Source organism: Opisthocomus hoazin, chromosome 1, assembly GCF_030867145.1.
Source record: "Opisthocomus hoazin isolate bOpiHoa1 chromosome 1, bOpiHoa1.hap1, whole genome shotgun sequence".
NCBI classification, from domain to species: Eukaryota; Metazoa; Chordata; class Aves; order Opisthocomiformes; family Opisthocomidae; genus Opisthocomus; species Opisthocomus hoazin.
In genome coordinates, this window is record NC_134414.1 from 141802785 (window position 1) to 141823415 (window position 20631).

At 41.3% G+C, this 20631-nt stretch overlaps 1 protein-coding gene across 6 annotated transcripts in view; it reads left to right on the plus strand.

Annotated features, from left to right (window-relative positions):
• Positions 1–20631, plus strand: part of ITPR2 (inositol 1,4,5-trisphosphate receptor type 2) — a 282946-nt gene that overhangs the window by 47861 nt on the left and 214454 nt on the right. For all 6 annotated transcript variants that reach the window (XR_012765862.1, XM_075439325.1, XM_075439332.1 and 3 more), the window contains 4 exons: positions 3375–3473; positions 3993–4076; positions 5157–5303; positions 6557–6652. Coding sequence is in view for 5 of the 6 variants with exons in the window: in XM_075439325.1 (XP_075295440.1) it covers positions 3375–3473; positions 3993–4076; positions 5157–5303; positions 6557–6652 (426 nt within the window). In the remaining variant the exon portion in view is untranslated. The remainder of the gene's footprint in view (positions 1–3374; positions 3474–3992; positions 4077–5156; positions 5304–6556; positions 6653–20631) is intronic.

The following is a 20631-nucleotide window of genomic DNA, read 5'->3' on the forward strand; positions in this document are numbered from 1 at the left end:
TTGATCTTGCAGCATGCCGAGGGAGGTGGTCTTGAAGCTGGGGAATGCCCAGCCATCTGTGGGAAAATTTTGTTAATCCTCCAGATCTTTGAAGTGTGTCAGTAGTGCCGCTGGCAGATGTCGTTACAACATAAAAGCAGTGAAGATGGAGTGGCAGAGCCCCTTTGGTGTGCCCGGTAACCTGCTTGGATAGTTAGTCCAAACTGAAATCACTGCTACTACATCTTCACAGCTAACATAGCCTTTTGTAAATGCCAGTCTTTGTGATATACTACACCTATACTAGAGTATTTGCTCCTACTTTTTGATTGTGGTGTAGATGTAGCTGTCAGGTGGGCTTACTGAATTCTTATCAATGGCAGAATTGCTCTAAGTGATGCCAGCGCTGGCCCCCACCCAGAAGACAGAATGCGGTCAGCTTTGACTGTGGCTGTTCCCACTCTGAATGTACCCTCTCCACCAGGACATGGACAAGTAGAATTGCATGAATTTAGAAATTACCTAGCGCAGAGAGAGCTTCACTGCATCCAAGACTGAAGGACCTTCTAGGTTTATCTTGAATTCAAAAGCTGAATTCTTGTTGGCTTCACTATGAATTTAATCATTCTTGGGAACTTTCTTATCTAGACCAGAAGGGGTAAGAGTTTTGTCAAAGGAATCAGGAATGAAATCCTCAAAAGCTGTGTGTCTGATGCAACTTTAACGAAATCATGTCTATATGTAAGGAAGAAGTCCCAGAGTCCTGTCAAACTGTTACGCACTGCTGGTCTACAGCATAGTGTGACTGGCTGTGCCCAAGGGTAGCTAAGGAAGAGGAGAAAGAGTTGGTGTCCATTTTAATTTTGCAGAGCAAAACCTTGGGAATACATTGCTCTGCCTTCTATAATCTTACAGAATCACAGAATGGTAGGGGCTGGAAGGGACCTCTGTGGATAATCCAGTCCAACCCCCCTGCCAAAACAGGGTCACCTACAGCAGGCTGCACAGGACCTTGTCCAGGCGGGTCTTGAATATCTCCAGAGAAGGAGACTCCACCACCTCCCTGGGCAACCTGTTCCAGTGCTCTGTCACCCTCAGAGGGAAGAAGTTCTTCCTCATGTTCAGCTGGAACTTCCTGTGCTTCAGTTTGTGCCTGTTGCCCCTTGTCCTGTCTCTGGGCACCACTGAAAAGAGTTTGGCCCCAGCCTCTTGACACCCACCCTTCAGATATTTGGAAGCATTTATAAGGTCCCCTCTCAGCCTTCTCTTCTTCAGGCTAAAGAAGTACTGTATCTCCATATAGTACGGTTCTACAGGCAGAAATGTGGGCGTGTGGGCATGCGAGTGCTCTGCCTCCAGTGTTTGGGGCATGCTGGGGCATTATTTGCAGCCAGAAATCAGCTGGGTAGGGGACAGGAGGAACTGAAAGAGCAGACTTGCAGCTTGCCCAAGGCAGCCATGTATAAGAGAACAGGATTCCCTCTTTACTTTGCATTTGTTTTCTGCATCACTGGTGGAGAGTGTACAGGAAACAAGCGCTATGAAATTGCCTCTCTCCCTTCCTTCCCAACCAACTGTGGAGGTCTGAAGCAAGCGGAAAAATAAGAAAGGAAAAGAACATGGGACATTTCTTTGCTTCTGTGGCAGCTTGCAGAGCTGGCCAGCATTGAGGCCAGGTTACTGGTGTGGGCTTGGAGCAGGGTAGGAGGCTGAGACAGAAAACATGACCCCACATAACAGTTCCTGCCCAGATGTGTGCCTACAGCAGGCCAGCTGTGTATGTCTCCTTTCTTCTGGTTACTTTCATGGTAGTCACAGGCTTCCATTCAAAGATACCTTCCCTCTGCCCCTCCTTTCTTTTTGTTTTTAAATAAGATGCTCTGTGATGTGCTCTCTTACTAATTAAGTTGTTATAGTCCTGGTGTACTTGCAATAGTTTTGAAGTCCTGATTCCACTTTGCAGGGTGCAAGCCTGATGGTTTTTTGATTAATGAATTGTCTGGTCATAACTTCTTAAAGTGGGCTGTAAGTAATGTCTGTGTGAAGCATGGCATGCAGGAATGTATTGCAAAAGTAATGTACCTTAAAGGCATCTTGTCATTATTTTGGTTTCGTTAGTGAACTTTTTCTCATTACTTGAATCAAATGGGATTTCTACATGTAGTGTGAGCATGATGACACTGTCTTTTGCTACTGCTTATTTCAGCTGTGTTGATAAAGAACAGGCCACCTTGTTTTTCACCTCTGCAATAAGTGGGCCAAATTCACCTGCGTTGAAGTTATGTGAGGCTGAATTGGGCTCTGCTTTTTCATAAGAAATATGCTGATGAATGCAGAAAGCATTTTTGTTTATTTGCGTTCCAAAAGAAAGCATGGCTTGCACAGCATTTCATATAGCAAAAATCACATGTAGCCATTTGTCTTCGTGTGTGTGTGTGTGCTTAAAATTGCCGTGAACAACATAACCACATCAGGACCCACTGCCAACCAATCTATGTGGATTCTGTGGTGTTTTTTTTTTTTTAATTATTTCCCCCCCCTCCCTCCCAGGTGTGAATTGAATTCTCCATATGCATGTCTCAAGCACTTACATTTTAGGTCAAAGGCACTTCAATATATTGTTTTTCCCTGTCTGTATAGGTAAAGAATTGCAAGGGCATGGAATTTGCTTGCAGGCAGTCAGCTAGGAATTCCTCTTGTAGAGTGGTGGTCTCTCAGCTGATGCATCTGCTACCTGTGCTGAGCTCCCATTTAGGGAGTAACAGCAGAGGGAATGGAGTGTGTTCGCCTCTCTCCAAATTTCTGGTGATTTATGTTCCTTTCCAGATTGCAGTCATGCAGTCTAAATCGCAGAACTTCTGAGCCTGTCATGACATTTGCCAGAAGACGGTCCACAGAGCTGTGGAGTCACTGGGCTAAAGAAGTCACAGGCAAATTTTTAAGGCTTTTGTGAAGTGAAAGACACATTGATGGGAGAAGGCTGGCTGACAGCAAGGAAGGGAAGAGTCTTGCTGTCTGACTACAGATTATTTTCTAAGCTTTCCTCTGCCTTTTGGCTGGCAGTATGTATGGGATAAAGAGTAGTTGATGTAACTTTTAGTTGAACTGAACTGCTCTTGGAATTCATAGGTTTGTACCTATTTCTTCATCTCGAGTTTCTGCTGAACCAGGTGACATGCTTACTGAGAATGCGAGGGTTCATTAGTGTGAAATCTTGAACCCAAGCAATTGCAGGGACACTGGTGAACAGAGCTGGTGTGTGAATTGTCTGCCATTAAATTCACTGAGTGCCATTCCTTGAGCATGCATTTGAGTAATTTTCTAAAAATGTAACATTAGTTCATTTTATTGGATAATTACATAGGTCTGAGTTGCATTTTATTTCTGACTTCCAGGTTGTTGTGGGAGATAAAGTTGTTCTCATGCCAGTCAATGCCGGGCAGCCTCTACATGCCAGCAATATTGAGCTTCTAGATAACCCTGGCTGCAAAGAGGTGAGTTCAGTGGAGGAGGGAGGGGTAACTGCTGATGTGAGATGTATTGTATGATGTTCTTTACTGGTAACTAAAAAGCACCATAAGCTCATCATGGGCCAGATGCTAATATTAAACATTTGTTCCAGCTTAGCGTCAGAAAACCAAGATGAAATATACTTATTCTTGGCGCAGTTCTGCCTGGCACCGAAAGCTTTGTGAGGTTTGCTTGAGTATCTGAAACTCTTACTGATGTAAGAGTAAGTCCTGTTCCAGCAGCTCTTTAGGTCATCTTTGGTAGGCTGTCAACAGACAGAGAAGCATTTTGCCCGCTGGAACTTCTCCAATATCAATGTCATGATTATTAACACTTGACAGCTTCAGGACCCCTATTAGGAGCTGTACAAATATGTAGCTAAGCCATGTCGCCTGCCACCCTAGACGTGGTGTCGTCTTTCAGAGTAGAATAGAATATCTCAAAAAGAAAAGAACACTGCTTAAGACTGTAATTGTTTTGTATTTTTTTTCCCCTGCTCAAAGGTAAATGCTGTCAACTGTAACACAAGCTGGAAAATAACTTTGTTCATGAAATTCAGTAGCTATCGAGATGATGTACTGAAAGGAGTAAGTATAATTTTTAAACAGTTTGTTGAATCTGAAGAATTGTTCCGTATTTGACTGTAGAGAAATATTACATGGTGAATAAAAAAGGAAATGAGGACTTTATGGAGCTGTTGAGGACCCCTCACTACTGTCCTTCAACAGCCAGAAGGTTTTTCCTTTGTGTTACTATGTTACTAAGTGAAATTGTCTGTATTGTGCTAGCTTCCAGGCCCTTTCCCCTCCCAGAGACAACTGAGGATCCATGAGAAAAGATTATGTTCAAGCCCAGAATGATAAGGACTCTGTACAGAATAGCTGTGACACTGCAGTTTATACCAAGAGGCTAAAAGCAGGTGTAACAAGCTTACAGAAGGGAGTGAGTCATGGAAGATGACAATAGGTGTAATAAGACAGTGTAGCTTTAAATGCTGAGGGATTGCATAGCTTCATGTCTCCAGATGACCCCCTGAGATCATTTAAAATTTAATTTTAAAGAAATAAATTTCATCTGTCCTCACATGTACCTTAATAAGTTATTATCAACTGGGTATTTTTCAGTAGGTATCACAGTACTGGCATTTTTTGAGGAAGAATTTGAAAGTGAAAGTGGTATATGTGTGTAGACCCATTTGGGTATAGTGTTTCAGGCCTTGGGGAGAGACAGAAGGAAGCAAAAATGATGCCAGAATAAGAAACAGAGAGGGGGTATTTGTTTTGTTTGCAGAGTAGAAGAGATGAGATAATACAGTGTTGGAAAAGTCTGTTCACTTTCCCTGAATACTGAGAGAGATTAGAAATAAAAATATCTATTTAGCAATTAAAAATCACTTTTAGGTTAATGTTCATTGCAGTGCTGTGGAAGAAGTTCTGTTTTCACAGCAGTGCATGGGTCTCCTGCAGGACTGAATGATCTCATTTGATTTCCAGACTCAGTGCTGGGATTGTGTGCTCTGCACTTGGTACCTGCTCCAGCAATCGTAAACCAGAAATGTTTCCTTCTCATCAGCTATGTTGACATCACTGGAGCTAGTACAGATAAAGAGGATGAGTCTAGCGGCTTTTTCCACCACTTAATGATGCTTCTTTTTGCTGTTACTTCAGGGAGATGTTGTTAGGCTGTTTCATGCAGAGCAAGAGAAGTTTCTGACCTGTGACGAATATGAGAAGAAACAACACATTTTCCTTCGTACTACATTACGTCAGTCAGCCACTTCTGCAACAAGTTCTAAAGCACTGTGGGAAATAGAGGTATTTTTTTCTTTTTATAAATATTTTAGGACCTGAAGGACAGGGTTCACTGAAATAATTTACCACAATGTGAATCATTCATAGCCTCTTGATATCATCATACACCTCCGCGTAACGATTATTATTTTATGAAGCGGTTTGTGTAGGGTGAACACTGAAGAGATGCTTTAGTGCTGTGCATATGTGGAGAGAGGATGTTTTCTCACTGTATTTACCTGCATTAAAATGACGAAGAGTCAAATTCAGACTTGACGTAAATGGTGTGATTTCATCAAAGCCAATTGAATGACACTCGTGTGTCCTGAGTTCGGAGTGTTTATATTTGACTTCATGTGCAATATAGAAAATTGAAATTCATGACTTACAAGAAATCTCACAAATGTGATCGAGTTCACTCTTCTGCAGCGGGGCACATAAATATCTCTTTAAAGTTAGGCTGAATAAAGGTGTTGTTGCTGAATGGGGGTGATTTTGAGAAGGTGACTAGCAAATATATTTTTGTTTAACTGAGGAACGTTGGAATTGGGTACGTTTCAAACCCTTGCTGTTACAGTATTGTAACTTCTATACTCAAAACTTCTTATGTGCTGGACAAACTTTGTGCATTTGCAACAGAGCTCCTCGTTCATGGCAGCGGTTAATTTTTGTCTGAGTAAGGACCATATGGAATAGAGTATATTGCACTTCTGGTTATTTGAGATTACTGCCTAAGAGAGTCAGGCACTGCTAGGTTTGAAGGTAGCAAATGACCTACAGCTCAGTCAAGGGGAAAAAGAAATAACCTGGGATATTTCAAATGATATGGGGATATTTTATCACTTGAAAGAAAATTTATCAGAAGCCCCTAGTGTTGTCAAAAATAGAGCTGGTACAAGTGGTGAAGCAATGTAGGAGGATTTGAGTTTTCCTTTTAAGTAGTGTCTGTATAAGTGTAGAGCAGCTCCACTTGCTTTCTTGAACTCCAGATTCACACTATGACACTTTAAAGCAAAATTTGGCTCATCATGTTTGCAGGAAGTAGATTAATGAAAACATTGAAAGTAATAGGAGTATTTCCTGGCACCTGGCAAAAAATAAATGTCAGTAGTTGTTCTCTATGGTGAGTTTACTGTGAGCACAGAATTCCTCTCTGTGGTAGACTATTTGTAATTATGCAGTTTACATATTTTTATTTGGAATGAGCTGTAAGAAATGTCAGTGATCTAAGTATGATATTGAGGAGCACGATTAAAATCTGTACTTCTTCTTTTTAGGTTGTCCATCATGACCCTTGCCGGGGAGGGGCAGGACAGTGGAATAGCTTGTTTAGATTTAAGCATTTGGCAACTGGGAACTACTTAGCTGCAGAGGTAAGAATGTCAATTAAACAAGTGGTTGTATGCTGCCTAACTGAGTACTATACATGTCCTGCTAATTCAGAGATACCATAGTAGGTGGGTCCGTGATGTAGGTCTGAAAAAATCTCACATCAGGTCTGAATGGGGAGAACTAGATATGCACTGCTGTGTCTTGCTGTATTGCTGTATGCAGAGATTGCAAGGAAAATTTTCTGAACTACAGGACACTAGTAGGTGAGTTCAAGGCAATATTAACCTTAATTTCAACTGCGCTGTTGAGTCTTGAATCTGCTGTTTGTTGTCATGGCAGCAGGACAGACACCACTGTTAAATAGCCACCATATTTACGCTGAAAATCCTTGGATTCATTTATCTCTCTGCTCTTGTTTGCCCTTGATTTTTTGAGTAGTGTTGTGATCAGTCAAATGTTCTTTGCTGGCTCAGGCGGCCATATACAGATTAAAGCTTTTAGAGTGGAACTGAATGCAGGTAATCATTGAGCTTCATCAGAGAAGTCTGTGTGCAGGCACTAGAACAGATAGTCTAAACTGCTCTAATTCAGGAGTTGTCAGTCCTTGTTTTTCACTGCAGGCTCTAGACTTCTTGAAAAGTTTCAGTCATCTCTGTGTTCTGTAGAAACTTGGGGAAGAACAAACTTGTCATGACCATTGGTGTCATGACAGTGCATTGTGATTATAGCAGGTTGTAGTGTTCTGCAGTTGCATTCTTGTCTTTTGACTAAAAAAAAAAACCAAACCCCTGGGTAGAGAAAGGTCAGAGGAAATCTTGCCCCTTTCGGTGGAACAGAAGATCCAGGAGGAGGATGTTCTTGCAACTTGTCTGATTGTTATCTGGTAGTTTATGTTAAGGCAAAATAGTGTTGTTGTCTCCCCAAAAGAGCAGCTTAATACCTTTTAAAAGACCCATAATTGTCTTTAAAAGTAAAATAGGGCTCTTGACAAGCTGGACAATAGCAGATAAAACCAAGTTTATGAAATCGGAGAACCTTGGATTTTTCCCTGGTTGCAAGAAGCCATGAACTTTTTAAGTCATATTGAATCCATATTAGAACTGATCTGTGTCCAAGTTGTATCAATGGAATGAAAAGTAGGGTTTTTTTTCTCCTACTGATTTAGTTAAGTCAGTGCAGGATTGCCTCTTAGACTTATGCTTGCAAGCATGAGTGTGAAAATTTACAACTACAAGAGCCAGCTATAAATCACTGTATGTTAGGGAATCCCTGAAAAAATACTTACTCTGACTGGATTGAGTTATGTTTGCAGCAGCACAACCTCCATATGGAGACAAGTCCTTAGTATTCCCAGGATGCTGCTTTCACTTTCCAGCTCCTGTCACAGCCTGCACTGATTTCAGAGTAAGAGCAAACAGGAGCTATCAAACCTTTAGTTATTTCTAATTATGTCAAAACCAGTGTCAAAACATAAGCAGTGGACTACCAGGACAGATACTGATAAGATTTTCCAGATAAGACTGAATGTAGTTTGGATCTTTTAATTGGTTTTAGCAGTAGCTCACAGTGTAAGTTAGAAGCCTGAGAGGCCTGAGTGGCGAAGAACATCGTCTCTTTAAAGGCAGCGGGCCAACACGCCTTAACTGCTCTGCGCTGCTGCCTCCATACTGCAGCAATGCTTTGGCTTGGCTGAAGCCAGCTGGCTTTATTGTGTAGTTAATATTGGCTAGTAATAGCTAATTTTCAAGTGGCAACCAGTACTCCCACCTAAAAGACTCTCCCACCTTTTTCCTCTCAGCTTACAGTGAGAGACACTCCTAGCAGAATAATTTTATTCAGACTAGCTAGGCTGATGGAGAGTCGGGAAAGGCGTAAAGCACTCTGATGGGCTTCCTTCCGCCATACCTCACCTGCTCAGCGGTTTTCAGGAGAAAAATCTTCAGGTGAAGAAGTGTCACGCTACACTGAATGTTGAGCCTGAGCTTAGGTCCTTTCTACCTCTGGGAAGGAAATACCATCAGGAAGGCTCGTAATACGGAGCGTACAGTTGGCACAGCAGAGCTGGGAGAGCACTTGGGTTGAACAGAGGTGATACGCAGTGACTGGAGAGCAGCATTAGCTGCTGTATCTGTGAAGTGTAAAATGCTGGCTGGTGGAGATATTGAAGGTACCACTGTAGTAAAAACCTGTGAACTGTATTTTACACAGTTCACATGTCAGGCACAACATGCCATCCAGAGATACACATCAAAGATTTATCAACAGGCAGGCAGACACCTAATGTGCGTGAACTAACTTTAAATCAATTGGGCAAAGCTTACTGAACACTTGTCTGTGCTATTGCAGCACAGGAAGATTACTCATGGGGTGGATTATCAACAGCATCACACATTGCCATGGCCTGGTGTTGTTTAAGCTTCCATGATAAAGATATCTACAGTAAATTAATAAGTACAAACACATAAACAAGATTCATGAGTATTTTAATCATTCTGTTGTTGGCTAGTGATATAACTTCTGTCACAGTTTGCGCTATTGTAAGTTAGTATTAATCACTGTTTATAGCTAACCATCTTTTCCTTACTTCATCCTTCTGTAAATCAGCTTGATTTGTACCATGGAGACATCTGCAGTGGAATCTTGCATGGGTCAAGTCTCAGACAGTGAGCAGAAGTGTCCTTCACCTGAGTATCTCCTTTTGCTCCTCCGAAAGTACAAGGCTTGTACGTTGTGTGAGCAGTGCCGTGCCTGCTCTTTTTCTCTGAGGCTTCCTGTGCCAGATGTAACTGGTCAGCCGGATTTGTGACTCAGTGGGTCTGAGGCATGTAGTGAAGTGATGCCACTGCAGCTTGTAAAGGCCAGGGGATGATCTGGGGACTAAGAAAATTCAAGACACTTGCCCCAGAGAATTCAGGAATTTAAAACTAGTAAACTTAAAGGTGTTTCAGTACTACAGTAAGTAAGCAGAGGCAATACAGTTGTTCAGTGAACAAAACATGTAGTTGAGTAGTTGCAAATCTAATTTTTGTAAACTTGAGAGAATGAAGTCAGGATGTGTGAGTCCTAAATTTCATGTTCCTAAGAATCACAGTCATCTGGCTTTTGTTAGCTTTCAAAGACTTGGGGTCCTCTAATACCTCTGACTTCTGACACAGTCTCAAGTAGTATGATTTCCTTTAATGCTCTTTCCACTTGGCATTACTTAGACTAATTTTCATTAATATGCTTTGAAGTTCCTTAAGACTTACCAATACTATAGAGCAACCTAGACCCTACTACCAGACTATGTGCTGAAGGTGAGCCACCCTGCAAGACTCACTAAAGGAGTGCTAAGACCCAGTGGAAGACATTTGCTAATTATACATAGCTGCTAATTATACATAGCTGTCATTCCCCTGCTACTATGCACATGCTGGGGACATGATCTGACACATCAGATGCACGTATGCTCTCACACAATTACTTAAGGCACAGGAGGGGTGTGCTAAAGAAAGGGTTTCACATTTAGTGGTAAAACTTGAGATATCAGAAATCTGGATAGGTTGTAATGTGTCCGACATGTCCGGCATTTGGAAACCTGAAGCCACTGACTCAGACATTTCCAAAACATTGAGATCATAAAAAAGTGGAACCAAATACTCAGCTGAAAAATTGGTAAGAGAATTTGTCCTCTTTGGAGACAGTGGGAGTTCTGCTGTTAGTGTCAGAAGGGCTTGATTTCACCTGAAAGAGCTGAGCTAGATCCTTAGCAGGAGATTTAGACACTAAGCCGCCAGCTAAGATCCAGGCTGCTGAGTTTTATTCTCATCTTCACACAGTCAGCAGTCTTTGAGAAAAAGTTCTGTAGTAGATTCTTTTTTTACCCCTGGTTACAGCAAAATGACCCAAGTTATTTTGAAGTTTTATATTTATAAAGAGAGGCTGTAAGGTTAGGTGAAAATGGAATGCTTCAAAGTAACAAAGACTTTCCCAATTATTTTTTTAAAGTCTTTTCAGTGCACGTACCACATGGAGAATGCACCCAAATCTATCTGTGCGTGGGAGTGATCTGCAGTTTGCTCGAACAGCCTTTCAAATGCTGCAGGTTGGGACCACACAGCTGTGCCTTTCTCATGAACACACCTAACCTTTTCAATATTCTAATCACCAGAATAAATGTCTCTTTGAACTGAATATCAGCTTCTTGATTGCGCTAAACTAAAACATGCACCTTTAATATTGTTCTGCATGTGTAGAGCAGCTCCAGTTCTGTGATTTCTAAACTGGATAATCTGTACCAAACTGTTGACACTTGCTGTATGAGAATGTTAAACAGAAATATGTGTGCCCATGCATACATATATGCACGCACAAGAAATGCAGGGTAAGTCTGACATTTCATAGTAGACTTCTCAGATGAGATAGATGTTGCTAAAACAATCACAAAATAGATATGCAAATATCAAATCACATGCTATTCTCAGATATTGCAGTAGACAGTGATAAACCACAGTACATTGCTTGTGAAACGCTGTGAACACGTACATAATCGCAGTGCAGAATTTGTAAGGAGAAATCTGTGATAATTCTGTTTTACTTCATTGAACTTGAGTTACCAGATACCGTGGCCAAGATATGGCAGCAAATCTGGTGAGGTAATTGTCTTTAACATTGAATTAACTATACTATACTAAATGAATTAAAGTAATGCAGGTAAGATGGCAGCCTTAATGTGTGCCTTCTGTGATTCTATAAAACTGTGGCTGTAGATAAAGATTCAGATTATTACTGTGTCTTCCAAGGTGATGCATAGAGTACTGGTGTTGCTCCACAAGGTAATCTGTTCCCTGAAGTTCTTCTAGATGAAAGAGAAGGGTGAGAACAGGCTGGCTGATGCAATAGGTTGAAGCAATGAGGTCAAGAGGTAATAGCAGAACCAAAATGTACTTCTTCTGATTTGTAGTGTGCTTCATTCATTAAACCAAATTGTTGCTTATATAAAGGCTGTCATTCAGTAAAGATCTTGGGGACAGCCTTGCCTTTGAAGTCAGTGAAACATGAGCATTTACGTGCTCAGGGGTCAAGGGTGTCTCGGGTACTGAGCTGCTGGGTTTGGACTGCCTCTAACAGTTTGCACTTGTGCAGCCACCCCCAGTCGACTTTGACCATTGTAGGACTGAAGCCTCCACAACAGCCACTTTTAACTTCTACGTGTGAATATACTTCACAGGTGGCTTGTACAGGATAATTGGGGTGGCGAGCTCTTTAGCATATATTCTGGTGATGGGCAAGTCACAGATGTAAAGCTGTCCACTAGCTCGCTGCTTTGGGCAGAAGTAACAATCTGATGTGCATCCCTGGTGCATGTCCCACTGGAAAACTCTGGCTTTCTTACTGGGTTCACTTTCTTCTTTCTGCAAGACTGAAAGTGCGGGGTTTAAGCTGTAAAATGGAGCAACTCTGATCAGAGTTTTGTTCTAAACTCTTTTGTTAAAATCCCACATGAAACATACTTCCAACTTTGGGGTTATTTTAGCCCTAGATGCTCAATGGAGTTTCTTTTGAAGGTAGGAATGATTGAAGTCAGTTGGCCTGAGCAGTGTGGGGTTACATGCACGTGAGACGAAATGACCATTATATGAGTATTCTAAACTGAACAGGAAGTCGAGCCCAGCTCACCAAGGCTGTAGTGCAGCTGTAAGAGCACTTCAGTGGCAATGTAGGCTTGCAGAAATGTCGTGTTTCTGCAGGTATTTGATTATGGTTCCGTGACACCATGTGCTGTCCCTGAGGCGGTGTTGGCACAGACTCCAGGGTGTGAGGAAGAGCGAATAGTCTGGGCTGTAAACCAGGTCACTGAGCTAAGGCATGGGGGCACAGGTGGTTGGGGTAGGTTAACAGGAACTGCTGAAGCCAGTGTCAAAGGTCTTGCCTTGTGGGGCCGTCAGCTGCATTTCACATTGTGGTGGTGTTAAATCACTTGCTGAGAACCCTTGGATCAATGGCGAGTAAAAGTTACTCATATTTCTCTCATCTTTCCTGAATAATTTCTTCCCATATTATCTCACTCTACTTTTCTGTCAAAATTGCCCAAGTTACTTTCAGAGAAGCTTATCTACATGATTCATTTTAAATTGAGAACTGCTGTTAATCTTGGTTTACATCCTTTTGAATAAATTTCTGTTATGTCTCATTATTAAAAATATTATCCTGCCGTATGATACATATTGTTATTATATGTGTTTATCTAGGTGGACAGACCCATACTCTTCATAATCAATTTAATTTTGTTGTAATAATCATTTGATTTGGGTCTTGGTGAAGATAGCTGAGTGCATGTTCAAGTTGATATTAATAGAAGATAGTCCTCTTCTGCCTTCTGAATAGGACATGGTAAAGAAGTGGAACTTGCTGCCACAAGAACAGAAAACAAAGCATTTTATGAGATTTTAAGAAAGATTACGTAATTTGTAAGAGTAATAGTATCCTCAGCATTAGCTGTGGTAAAAACAAAATGTAAAAGGGAAATCAGTTCTTAAACTTGAGGCTATAAACCAGGATTAAGCCCTTGGAGGCCTAGAGAAAAGTTCTCTGTAGTTTTATGGACGTATTTTTCTTTCACCTTCTGAAACTGCTGTGGAAAATGGAGTGCTGCATAGGATTAAGGCAATGGAGATTGAACACTTGAAGGCCATAATTTAGGCCTTTTGATATCCAGTTTTTGTAAACTGGACTACTGACAGAGATCATTTGTGTTCAGGAAGCAAAAAGAGACCACTGTTTGCAAGTGGTATTTTTTGGGGTGACATGGAAGCAAGCGTTTTCAGAAAAAGTTACTCATCCACTGATCATATAGCTGATGCAGAGCAGGAAAGCGTAGTGGTAAATGCTCTGTGGTTCCTTCTGCCTTTAGTAACAGGAAGGCAAATAACTGGATAAAAATGGTCTTGTTTATGATATGCAGGTACCTTTTGCTCGAGGATAACAGTTTGCAAACTGGAGAAGGTACCAGGAGATGGCAGCATCCACCAAGGCCTTCACGCATCTCCTCACACCTTTAATTTGTCGATACTGCTGGACTACCTTACCAGGAGATTGCTTCAAAATCTTCCATATGAGTCGTTTTATTTCCAGTCTCTTTGTTAAATGTTAATACAGCATTCTGAGTAGTTTCTATCTATTGGGCGCAGTGATTAAAGGTTCTTGTAAGAAAGAGGGCTTGCCAAGGTGACAGGGTGAACTCAGCACCGTAAGCCTTATTTCTGTTTTTCACATAGGAGGACTGTGGTTTTGTTGTAAAGCTCTATAAGGAGTGAAGGATAATTTACAGCTATGCCGGAAGAGATGGAAGAGATCCAGAGACTGGAGGAGGAGGAGGATGGATTACTGATTTACAGAGCCAGTCTGACCTGTTCCGCAGACTTGGATGTGGCTTTTTAAAGTGACAGGGTTAGAAGCTGTCCGTTTAGGAAAACCCAGAACTAGGTTTTCCAAGGTTTTTAAGAGTCTTGAGAATGCAGCTAAATTTTGTGACCTGACTTGTCTTGACTTTGGTGGCAGTTGGGCATAACACTTGCCTCTGTCGGTGTGCAAATACCTTCAGAAATCTGGATCCTGGAGGAAGGATTTTTTCCCCCAGCAACTGGTTTTGCAGTAGTGAACTGCGAGCCTGTGTTCAGCTAAGCTTTTTCAGTCCTGTCTGCAGCTGGCTGCGTTTGAGCTCTGTATACGTATGAGCTTTGGGAGAAAGGAAGTGTGAAGCCATTAACACAGCATTTATTTTCATTTAGTCATTATAAGACCTGCTTCTGTTATTAAAAATACAACAGCTGCTGGTATTGCATTTTTGATGTGTTCCAAAACAGCAAATGTAGACATGTGGTCTGTTCTTTAGTGCATTTTTTTTTTTTGCTTATTATTTCAAGATTACTTGAGGAGCTTTCGTTCAGTTATATTTGTGCCTCTTTTTCTTTATTTTTGAAGCTTGATGGAAGTTTAGAGGGCTTTGCCTGTCTGGTTTTTACTGTTGGGTTTTTTGTGTGTGTGTGGTTTTTTTTTTTAATGGTAGGAATTTCAGTAATGTCTAATTCATCCCTCATTATTTCTGGGACCATACCACTGAAAGGCATATGGAATATTAATGTTTAGAACACAATCCTGGAAGAGATGAGGATGCTTTTTCATATAGCACATGTTGACGTGGAGCCACTGGAGCTCATGCTGAAGTTATGGCCCAGCATTCAGATGAGACTAAAGGATCTCTTAGACATTCTTCTTTCTTTTGGCTTCCCCTGCAGAATGGGATATGGCTGTGTGGGACTGAGCACCGGGCATCGGTGGATGGTCAGGTGCTCTACTCCTGATCACGGTAGAAGCAAAGGGATTTCCCAGTCCCCAGTCTCTCCTGGCCTAACGTAGAGTTGCATGTTGTGGCAGCTCCAGCTTATTCTGCTGGTGTGAGGTCTTTAAATCGAGGGTGATTTAGGCATGCCAAAGCACTGGCCTGCCATTGCTTACACAGCAGCTAAAAATGCTGTCAAGATAGCCTGTCCTTTCCTCCTGTGATGAGGGTGAATAATTGGGTCAGGGAGGTGTCAGAGCTGATTCTCATCCCAGTTTTTGACTAGGAAGTAGTTCCCCCGTGCTGGGACAGCTGTCCCTGCCTGCTTCACCCTGCTTGTGCCGTGTGGGGGGCCTGAAGCAGACAGAAAGATTCAGCTCTCCCAGTGCTCCCTGGAAACTTGCCTGTTCTGCTAAGACACAGCTTGTAAGCAAACCGGCAACAAAATACAATCCTGAAAGAAAAGGCCTTTGAAGATTTTAAAACTTTCCTCAGATGATGATTATCAGGAGCTTTGTGCCAGGTGGCAGTGTTGAATGGGGTTTATTGAGGTAGACTTGTAGCCAGTCTTTCTCCAGCAGGTTAATAAGATGGCAAAAGTCCTTTGAATACCATGGAAGCCCTTGATATTGTGCAAAAGTCCTTTAGATTTATTGAAAGCTAATCAGTATGACATTAACAAAGAACAAAGCAAGCCTAATGAAGATGAAAGATTTGAGAAGTGGGTTTTTTGCCTTTTGTGCTGGCTCTTTTTCCCCCAAACGCTTGCCCTTGTTGATTAGGTAACAGCCTGTGTGTTAACAGGCTGGTTATCAAATGAAATGGGAACTGTTTATGTGTGTTGAATAGATCCTTTTATTCGTTGTCTGTCAGGGTTTCCTTCATAAATGTTCGTTTTAGCCAAGTCATTAAAATGCGCATTTAGCTGAAATTTGGCAATCTAATTCTTTCCCTGATGAGATGTTTTAAATAGCCTTTAACTAGTCAACAAAATTTGATTAAAATCAGCATGGGTGTTTCTTTCCCCAAGCTCCTCTCTCTCCTTCTTAATTAAGAGTGTCCAAAAATAGCCTGTTTGGGTACTTTCCGTGCATTCCTCTGTCTAGGTAAGGCAGCATTCAGTAGTATAAAGGTGAAATTTCAAACAGTCCACAGTATGGACTGACATTTACAATTCAGTTGTTGGACTGTAGAGCGTATCTTACTACGCGAAGGTGCAAAAATGAAGTTAAAGCCAGGAACAACGTATTAGTGAGAAGTTGCTCTGCTCAATGGTAGAACCTCAGGAGGTTATGCAGTGTTAAAGTCTTATGTGTTGAAAACTTTAAGATATAACTTTGACTAACTTGTAGCAGTAGAGATGACAGAGCCTGGGACTTCTGGCGCTCGATCTAACAGGATACCCCTCAAGATTAGCAGGGCACTTGCATTCTCTGAGAACCAAATACCAGAAGTAACACACAAACACACATAGGTGAAAGCTGTCTTTCTACTGTGCAGACTCTACAGGAGGATGGTCACATTATGAGGGCATTAGCTAAAAATTCAGGAATGAGATTCCTTGCCCTTCCAAGTAATTTTGACCAGAAATGGTTAAAGACTTTGTCTGTACCTCAGTTTTCCACCTGTAAAAGCTGGCTTCTATTATGTATTTGTCACACGTGGTCTCTGCTGGGTGCCTTCTGGTGCTCCCACAGTATGAGTATATTGGTATATGTGTGCATTCATATCTCCACTCTTTTTCCATGCTACCAGGCTGAACACAAAATCTATCTAAGAGACATCAATTTTTCTACACCCAGGAGGACCACCTGCAGTGATGACCCTGACCTTCAGGCTCTTGCAGATACCCTGTGTAGATCCTGAGTTGGGAATTTGGCTTCTTAGTAAAGTATGCAAGTAAATGCATGTTCTGCTTAGATTTAAAGAATGTATTATCGTCTCCATAATTGCAAATCTTTCTATAAATGCCAAAATAGTCAATGATTTTAGTGTTTAAAAACATGATCCGGTGGTGGCCTTCTCATGGCACTGACTGTCCTTGTCTGCTGACAAGTTTTCTAGGCTGCTTCCAAGCTCTCTTCTCTCCAGTAAATTGAGCCTGAGCAGGTTGAGGTCCCAGATGCTTCCTGTGAACTATATTGTGCAAATTGCATTTGCAGTTACAGTGGTACTTACCTGTTGATAGATCCTTTGCATAAGGAAAAGCTCATGAAGCACCAAAGGCAGTGTGCACTGTTAGCCTGTGTGTGTGAAACAGTAACGTCTTCCGTGGTGCTGTGGTGTGAAGGAAAAATTGATGCAGTAGCCCCATTTTCTGGATTTTATGACTTTTCATGTAGGCTGGAGGATGTGTAGAGTTGGGTCTGGGTTCATAGGTGTAAGCAACTGGAAAAGATGAAGTGTTTGGGTGTCATAGAGCATTGTCACTGGAGCTGAGAGAGCTGATTACCTTAGCCTTGCCCAACTGCAAAATCCCCACAACAGAGCTGGCCTTCCATGTGGCAGTGGAGTGAAGGATGAGCACAACCACTATCAGGTGGCCTATTCACATGAATCCTCCTCTGCCCGTCCCTAGTTATTCTCCGTTAATGCTGAGTAACAAGTCTGTGTTACTTGATGCAGATTTTACCTCCCTTACCCCCCACATAGTGATTGCTGTTTACTCGGGTGGTTAGGTTATGTGGCCTTACGTAATGGGCAAGTGTTAGTATATTATAGTGAGTCTCATGAGTGTGCCATAACGTGGAATGAGTTTCATGGTCTTTGATGATGCTTGGTTTTCAGCTATGAGGAAGATGAACTCTCATTTTGTGATACCTTTTTCTCTTCCATCCATGGGAAGGTGAAAAATGGCTGTACCTAAGTTTGTTGAAAAATGAATACGAAGGATTGGGATTTCTGGATTATTCTGAACTGGAAAAGAAGCAGTTGGAGATATATTTAAAAAAAATAACATTTAATGAAGCTATTACAATAATGATTTATACAATCACACTTGTGTGAGCTCTGCAGTTTACAATGTATCGTGTTTTTACTGTGTATTGACTGCACGCACCTTCCAGTGGCATTTTACAGACATACACAGTACTGTATTTCAGCTACACTTAAGTAACATTGCAACTTCAACACATCAACAACACAAAAATGCTTGAAGACGGTTGAGCTTAAATGAGTCCCATTTTAGCATAGTGTTCTTACTTTCTAAACACCTGCAAGGAATTTTACTTGATTTAATTAGCAACAAGGAAAATAATTATTAATGTTGTTATTTTCACGGATTCTTTTGATTTGGAGGCTTACGGAAGAACAGGGAGGTGATCTTACATAAGTCAGAACAAGCAGTAGATTTTGGAGTGTTAGGACTGTCGTAGTGTCCTTAGCTCATTCTGCTGTACTGTACTTGGATATTGAAAAGGGCTCAGAACGGGTGTAATATGACATGCAACACTGCATGATTTATGCCCCTCTGCCTGGAGAATATAGTATGGGATAACAGCTAATAGTCTGATTTTTCAGAGATCCTCAGCACCAACAGCCTCAGCTGAAATGAAAATGAAAGTGGCAGCTGCTCAGCACAGCTGAAAACGAGGCCACAAACATCAGCCCTAAAACTGCATTCCGTCGTGTTTGCTGTTTAATGTCAGCATCTCCAAACTTTCCCTAAACAACATCTTTTTAGTTGTATTATTTCTCTTGCAGTGGGGCAAGAAAAACCATCATTAAGGATGCACTTCATTTTTCATCTGAGCCTTCTGTCTCGCTCAGCCTCTGTCCACAGATGAACTGTTTGGGAAATTTGAGGGCAATCTGTTCAGTCAGTTTTAAATTAGGCAAGAAGTGGCGTGGGAGAGAGATTTTCCTAGTTTCTCCTGTTGTTGCTGCTTTTTTTTTAAAATCATCATTATGTTGGAGCGAACAGCTGAAGAATAGCAGAATTCAAGGCCAAATTCATACTGGGTAGACAACTGTATTCACTCAGGCATCATAGATTTACTGCATTTGAACGTCTAGTCCTTGGTGCACGGTTCTCTGTGCTGAGTCTAGTGACAAACCGGAGATGACCCAGACTACTTCTTGCTTACTTACCATCAGCAGAACCTGAAGGTAGGATCAGATTTAGCCTTTCTGTACTTTCTCCACACCTGTGCTGAGAGGTCACTGTGTCTGCCTGTGGCTCAGGAGCACTGCCTGATTATTGTCTCTCTTCTTGATGGAGGACCAAAGGTAGAGAGCTGAACTTGGCTGTTAGAATGGGCAACTAGAATTATTTTAAGGTGTCAGGTGAACAAAGGTAATGCTGAAAGAAATGTGAGAACTTCTGAAGAAATAAAAACCGTATGAGAACAGTTACGTATATATGTATACGTACATGTATGTATATATGTATATCTTCTAGTTGTCTGTTTTTCAGTGTTCACTTCCCATTCCTGTTGCTGTATAACAGAAGTAGGCGGGAGTTGGAGCTAGGAGACTGTGAGAATGCCACGGAGGAGTAAAATGCAAGATTTTGGATAGGTGTCAGTGCAGGGAGGAAAGCAGGCTTTCTAAATTGGGTTTGTGAGGGTAACACAGTGGCTAATGCAAATACTGAAATGAAGACAGGAGAATAAACCTTTGGTCATTTCTGTGTTAGCGCGTCAAGTCATGACACAGAAGGAAGGAATTTTCAGCAAATTTAGGAGTATGGAAAAGCTTTCCTCCTTTCTTCAGGCTCACGATGTGGAGAGGCGCTGGGTTTTTTGTGTAAAGGGATATAAACAATACAGTATTAGTAAAAACTGTATAAACTTAATAAAAACTCCTCACAGTAGTTGTATGTGTAATTTTAGATGTATGATGACATGATATTGAAAAATTTTACTGGGATTTGTTCAGCTTGCCCTGTGCTATTAATGTCTGGTTCTTCCACACTGGTAATGCTGAGTTCAAGCCAAGCAAATGAGTGTACTTATCTGTAAGATGTATACACAGTGTTGTTGCTTAAAAACTACATTACCTTGTATAACTAAAAATTTCACTTCAGCGTTTTCAATGCTTTGAAGGCATATCCTGTGTCAGTAAATACTGAGGCAAAGTTGTTTCATTATGTAAGTCAGATCTTGAAAGGCTTCATGTGCAGCCAGTGTGTGGGTGTATGTGTGTTTGTTTATCAGAGTATATATCTGCCTATGTAATCCGTCATCTTCTAGTCTACATATTTCCCTTGTCAAAAGGAACAGCATATTAAACACAGTTAAATAGTAATACTTTACACATTATTATGTAGTGTCTTTCATCCAAAATTCTCATACTCCTTTAGTTGTTAATTAATACTTGATAATGCTGGCGTGACACAGAAAATATTCTCCCCGTTAAGAATGGCTAAACAGAATCACAGGGTAATTAAACACTTATCTGTAGTGGCATTGCCATTCCTGTTTCAAAGATGTGTTTATTCTGAGTTCACTGTCTTCCTGTAAAATCTCAGTAGACATAAAGCACTGTTAGTTAGTTTTTATCTCAATATATCTGCTCAAGTTCAACCCTGGAAGTGGTTGCGTGTGTATGTGTGTGGGTGACTATAACTGACTGTGTTTAGATGAGTAACTGTCTGTGCTTCCTCCATCATTCTTTCTGGTTTTTGTTATTGGAGATTCCTTTTTTTAGTTGACAAGCTTGATTGCAAGATGCACCTTTTTTTGAAGCGAGGACATAGCC